The sequence below is a fragment of the Ursus maritimus genome, unplaced genomic scaffold, assembly GCF_017311325.1.
Source record: "Ursus maritimus isolate PB19 unplaced genomic scaffold, ASM1731132v1 scaffold_23, whole genome shotgun sequence".
NCBI classification, from domain to species: domain Eukaryota; kingdom Metazoa; phylum Chordata; class Mammalia; order Carnivora; family Ursidae; genus Ursus; species Ursus maritimus.
The window spans coordinates 40,465,806-40,471,254 of record NW_024424786.1 but is presented as its reverse complement, the minus strand read 5'-3'; the positions used below and the strand labels follow the sequence as shown (position 1 = coordinate 40,471,254).

General features: G+C 63.8%; 1 protein-coding gene across 3 annotated transcripts in view; it reads right to left on the bottom strand.

Moving 5' to 3' along the window:
• The window catches only part of EHBP1L1 (EH domain binding protein 1 like 1), a 15,568-nt gene that overhangs the window by 6,731 nt on the left and 3,388 nt on the right, over nucleotides 1-5,449 (bottom strand). Inside the window, exons 4-12 of one of the 3 annotated variants that reach the window (XM_040639406.1) lie at nucleotides 5,154-5,207; nucleotides 4,884-5,062; nucleotides 4,658-4,803; nucleotides 4,000-4,068; nucleotides 3,745-3,907; nucleotides 3,331-3,577; nucleotides 963-1,120; nucleotides 815-863; nucleotides 1-387 (exon numbers count right to left, since the gene is read on the bottom strand). The exon at nucleotides 1-387 is cut by the window's left edge and continues 303 nt beyond it. In XM_040639406.1, the coding sequence (XP_040495340.1) occupies nucleotides 1-387; nucleotides 815-863; nucleotides 963-1,120; nucleotides 3,331-3,577; nucleotides 3,745-3,907; nucleotides 4,000-4,068; nucleotides 4,658-4,803; nucleotides 4,884-5,062; nucleotides 5,154-5,207 (1,452 nt within the window). Of the gene's footprint in view, nucleotides 388-814; nucleotides 864-962; nucleotides 1,121-1,581; nucleotides 2,787-3,330; nucleotides 3,578-3,744; nucleotides 3,908-3,999; nucleotides 4,069-4,657; nucleotides 4,804-4,883; nucleotides 5,063-5,153; nucleotides 5,208-5,449 lie in introns of those variants that run through there. The other 2 variants (XM_040639408.1, XM_040639407.1) reach the window with 2 other exon arrangements.

The window sequence follows — 5,449 nt, the reverse complement described above, 5'->3', positions numbered from 1 at the left end:
GGGGGCCTCCGCGGCGCGCGCCTCCGGGGCGGCCTCGGCCCGGTGGTCCTTGGAGGCCGCCTCTGGAGCCGCCCGCTCCGCACGGTTCTCGGGCTCCTTGAGCCCCTTGGGCTCCTCCGGCGCCTCGGCCCGGTGCTCGCGCAGCCGCTGCGCCAGGCCCCCGGCGTCCAGGCCGTCGGGCGGGCTCGGCCGGGCGCCGGCCACACAGTACGTGCCGGTGCCGCCGCCGCCCTCCAGCTGCACCAGCCGCAACTCCTGCCCCGTGCAGAAGGCGCGGATCTGGCACAGGTACGTCATGACGATGAGCTTGTCGGGCACCGACAGCAGCACCATGTCCGCCGGCTCCAGCAGCCGCGACACGCCCAGGGCCGCGAAGCCATCGAAGGCCTAGGAACGGTGGGCTGCGGATCAGCAGCGGCCGCGGCTGGCGTTACCCCGCGACGCTGCGGCCCCGCCCTGGACGGCGCGAGGAGTCCCGGCGACTGGCGCGCGGGGGTGCGCCTAGCAACGCCTCCCCCTTCTATTGGGGGAGACCTAGCAACAGGGCCCGCCCCCGCGTCACCCAGCAACTGCGCACCAAAGGGTGGTTTTGGAAAAACTATCTGGTGGAAATATGCTTGAAAAGAAAACTAAACTAAGGAAAACGAATGATTTAAAGCCCAAGAGAGTAAAAAGTGGCAGAACTTCCGAAGTCCATGGCTGGGGCCCTGCAGCCCATAGATTCCTCTCCTAAAGACTGACGGGCCCTAAATCTTGGTCCTAAGGCCCTGCTCTAGAACCCTTCCCTCCTGGCGTTGCTCCCTCCCCATCTCACCTGCTTGTTGTTCTGCTTGCTGTTGAGTGGATCCAGGGAAGCGTAGTCACTGCAGAGAGAGGGCTGGTCAGAGGCTGGAATCACACGACCCCCGCCCCCCCGCCCGGGGAAGCTCCCTCATTCATTCCCACCCCCTCTGGCAGCTCACATCTTGTCTGGGTAGAATCGGTGCAGGATGGCACAGAAGGCCAAGCCGTTGCGCCACGATGTAGTGAAGTTGGTGACTCGGACGCCACGGTAGCCCGTGGTGACTTCCTGGCACCACTCCAGCAGGGATTGACTGGAGCTGACTGGGGCAGGTGGTGCCTAGGGACACAAGGATGGGCTCAGGGAATGTGAACACAGGACTGCACCCTCTCTGCCCCTTGGGCAGAAAATCGCCCCAGCTCTGGATTTGCAGGGGTCATCGGAGACCACTGGCCAGAGCCTTGGGACCAGGCAAAGGGTTTCCAGCTCTGTGGTTATCTACCAAGGTCATCTAAAAGGTCAGTGGCCCCCAGGCAAGATCAGAGGTCACCAGCAGCCACACCTCAAGGTCAGCCCAGAAAATCAGCTTAGGGGTATCCGGCTCCATGCAGCCCGGGGAAGACAAGATGGGGGAGCCAGGGCATCCTGAGAGAGGAGAGGGTGAGGGGGGGCTCCTTGAAGCTGAGCCCCTGTCCCACCACACCCCAGTCGACCAGGTGGGTCCATGCAGAGCCGCCGTTAGCTCAGCCCCAGGTTAGTGGGAAGCAGCAGACTGGGCCCTCGGCGGCCCCCATCCCTACCTGGCTGCCCGGCAGCCTCCCGTCCTCTTCAGGCTCCTCTGGGGAAGAGGCCCCTGAGGGCTTGGGCACCCCGGCCCCTGCCCCACTGGCCACCTGTGCCTCAGTCAGGCTGGCCTCTGGGAGGTTTCCCTCAGCTTCTCTTCCCTTAGTCCCTGTGACCCCAGCTTCTGCTTCCTGGGCCTCCAAAACACCGGATTCCTTCTCTGGAGGCCCTAAACCCTCCATCTCTGCTTCTGGGGCCCCCCAAACCCCAGCCTTGGCCTCTGAAACCCCCAAAACCCCAGCGTCCACCTCCTGGACCCTCAAAACTGTAGTCTCTGCCTCTACTCCCTGGGGCCCTGAAACTCCATGCTTAGTGATGGAGTCCTGTAAGCCCTCGTATTTGAGGGTCCCCCTGAGCCCAGTCTCTGCCTCCTGGACCCCCAAAGTCTTAGCCTTCAACTTCTCAGCCTCTAACACTGTAGTTTCTGTCTGTTCAGCCCCTAGTCCCTCAGCCTCTGCCCTTCCAACCTCTGGCCCTAAAACCCTTGAATCCGTCACCTCTGTCTCCTGGGCTCCAGCCAGCTCATTTTCTATTCTTAGGACCCCTGAACCCCCAGCTGCTAGCTCCTGGGCCCCCAGTATCTCAGCTGCTGCTGTCTCAGTCTCGAATCCTGGGACCCCTGAACTGCCTGCCTCTGTTTCCTGGGCCCCTGCTATCTCAGATCTTATCCCTGAACCCCCCACTTTTGTCTCTTGGGTCCCCAATATCTCGGCCCCTGCCCTCCCAGCCTCTATCTCTTGCGTCCTGGAACCTCCTCCCTCTGTCTCCTGGGCCCCCCATGTTTCAGGTTCTGCTGTCTCAGCCTCTATCCTCAGCATCCCTGAACCAAGAGCTATCTCCTGGGTCCCCGATATCTCAGTCTCTGCCATCCTAGTCTTTGTCCCTGGAAATCCTAAATGCCCAGCCTCTGTTTTCTGGGTCCCCAGTTCCTCCAACTCTGCCATTCCAGCAGCCTCTGAGTCCAGGACGCCTGATCCCGTGGTCTCCGTCTCCTGGGCCCCCAATACCTCAGCTTCTGCTGTCCCAGTCTTTATCTCTGGCAACTCTGATCCCCCCACTTCTGTCTCCTGAGTCCCCAGTACCTGTGACTCTGCCACCCCGGTATCAGTTCCCAGGACCCTTGAATCCCCAGCCTCTGCCTCCCAGAACCCCAGATCCCTAGACGTTACCCTCTGATCAGCTGCTGGTGGGGCCCCCTGGTACCTCACCTGGGGCCTGACACTTGCTGCTCCAACAGAAGGACCCAGCTCTGGGCCTGTCCCCCCAGCACCAGGGGCTCTGCCTCTCACCTCCGCACCCTCTCTCTCCTGGCCTGTGGCAGCCCTGGCCCCCTTGAGGTCACCAAGATGCCTGGTGTGCCCTGCAGGCTCCGCTGGGGGTGTGCTCAGGGCTGCAGGGGCCTCATCCCTGGGTCTGACCGCTGTCCTCCCCTGAGAGCCCCTTGGAGGAGCCTCGGGAGTCTCCTTGAATCTTGCCTCAGACATCAGCCCTATAGCCTCTGGTCCCTTAGTGTCCACATGGTTCACCTTTGACCTCTGCTCAGCATCCATCTGACTCACCTCTAAACTCTCTTCAGCCTTCCCTGCTCTGATGTCTGACCTCTTAGCGTCCACCTCTCTGACTCCTGACTCCTGCTCAGTGTCCACCCCTCCAGCCCCTGGCCTGTCCCCAGGGCTCCCCTCCTCAACCTTGGGTTTCTGCCCTACCAAAGAGTCTCTGGAGGCTCCGTCCTCAATGCCTGGGCCCAGCCTGGCTCCCTGAGCCTCTGTCCCTTCCTGAGGGCTTTCCTGGGCCTTGATCTCCCCAGAAGAACCCACTCCTGCTGGGGGAGCCCCTGAGGTTTTGGGAGCCTCATCTTCCCCTTGGGTGCCTGGGGGCCAAGGGGCATCAGAGCCTTTCCGGAGCCGAGGGGCTGGGGTCGGGGCCGCATCCTGGCCTGGCTGCCTTGAGGACCTGAGGAGAGAGCAGGAGAAAGCAATGGGGAACCCATGTAGCTCCCCACTGTCAGCCCCCTCCCCACGCTTCCGATTGCTAGGGCACTGGAAAGACAGATTGGTGGGGGAAGGCAGCTTTCTAATGGTGGGGCAGGGGATAGAGGTGGGGCTCATTCCAAAGCTCACCTCTTCTCTGGTGGGGTTCCCGGGGGCCTGGGGGCCTTGAGCCCCACCTGGCCCCCTGCTACAGTAGCTGGTTCTGACCCCTGGCCCCGGGAGGCCCTGGCTGGGGGCGCAGGGGCACTCACAGGGCCTGGGTTGGTATCCTCGGCACTAGAAGGGCTGGCAGCTGCGGAGGAAGGCAGGGAGGGGCGCTGAGGCCTGGGCTCTGAGACTGGAGGTCCATTCCCTCCCCAGCCCCAACCCTAGCCCGGGCCTCACCTGCCTGCCGGGGCTGTACCCGGCCCTCCTCCTCCTCCTCACAAAGCGTCTTCAGCTCCCGAGATGGGTCTGGGGTGGGGATGGTGAGGCAGGTCAGCCCCGGGGAGGGCCCTGCACGTCTGACCCCTTCTCCCCAACCAGAGTCTTGGGCCTACCTGGGAAACGCCCCAGCCTCAGGGCACCGCCCCGGCCTACGAGAAGAGACAGGCCCTCGGATGCAGAGAAAGAGAGAGAGAGAACCACAAGGACAGACAGAAACAAAGCCTTAACCAGCCAGAGGGAGGGATGAGGAAGCTAGTGGCGGAGCACGAGGGCGGGTGGCGAGGGCTGGCAGGACTGGACGGCAGCTCCCCGCGTGCTCGTGGCCCAGCCAGCTCAGGGCAGGTACCGACGTGGGCAGGCTCCCCCTCGGGGCTGAGGAGAGGGCCTGCGGGACTCAGCTAAGGACCCAGGCCGCCATGGGACCAGGAGCCAAGTTTGGACAGTCAGAGCTGCTGGGCAGGTTGGGACTGCCTGGGCAGGAGCAAGCCCCCTCGCCAGCCGGGCATGCGCAAGCTGGCCCTGCCCCCGCACAGCCTGCGGCTGGGCTCCTGGCCCGGCTTATCCTCCACCCTCCCCAGGTCTTGGCGATCTCATCCATGGCAGGCTGTGAGCCCACCTGGCTGGGGGACACGAGCCCGGGCCTCGGGGGCCCCCGGACCATTGGCCGCCTCCTCCTCGTCACTCTCAGCAAAGTCGTCCAGGTTGCCCACATCGCTCGGCTTCACGCTCATGAGACTCGCGAGACTCTGCATGTCATCGTCCCTGGGGGGGTCAGAGGTTAGGGGTGAGGGCTGGGGTCAGAGGTTGCAGACCAAGGCCAAGGAAAGAGGGTGGGCACTCACGTGGCGCGGCCCTCCCGCAGCAGAACCCCGGAGAGAGTGAGGCTCAGCTCGGCTTGCACGACCTTCACCGACTTGGGCTTCAGCCGCAGCCGCAGGGGAACTGGGGTGGGCACGGGCCCTGCGTGGTGGGCCAGGTCCACCTCGGCGGTGGCCAGCACCTTCCGCTGCCCCTTGGACTCCTGTGGGCCAGGGAGAGGGGCCGGGGGAAGGGGCATCAGTGCTGCCCCAGAGTCCCCAGGAGCCCAGGCCCCAGCCTGCCGGGCCACTCACGTTCTCAATAACAAATGTCCACTCTTTGGCCTCGTACTGGTCCACATGTGGGTCCTGGGAAAAAGGGGCACTGGTGAGTACAGGGGCTCTGCGGTGACGACAATGCAGGGAGAAGGGCCAGCTGTCCCTCCTACTGCACGTGGCGGGCACGTGTGCATGCCTCCCCCTCCAAGGAGACCTCTTGGGCCACCCCCACCCGTCTTGGTTATCAGTCTCATCCCTCTGCTCTCTCCTATTTGGATAGATAACCCACTGGGGATCCCCCGTCGCTGCCTGGGCTGTAATCACCCCCCCCC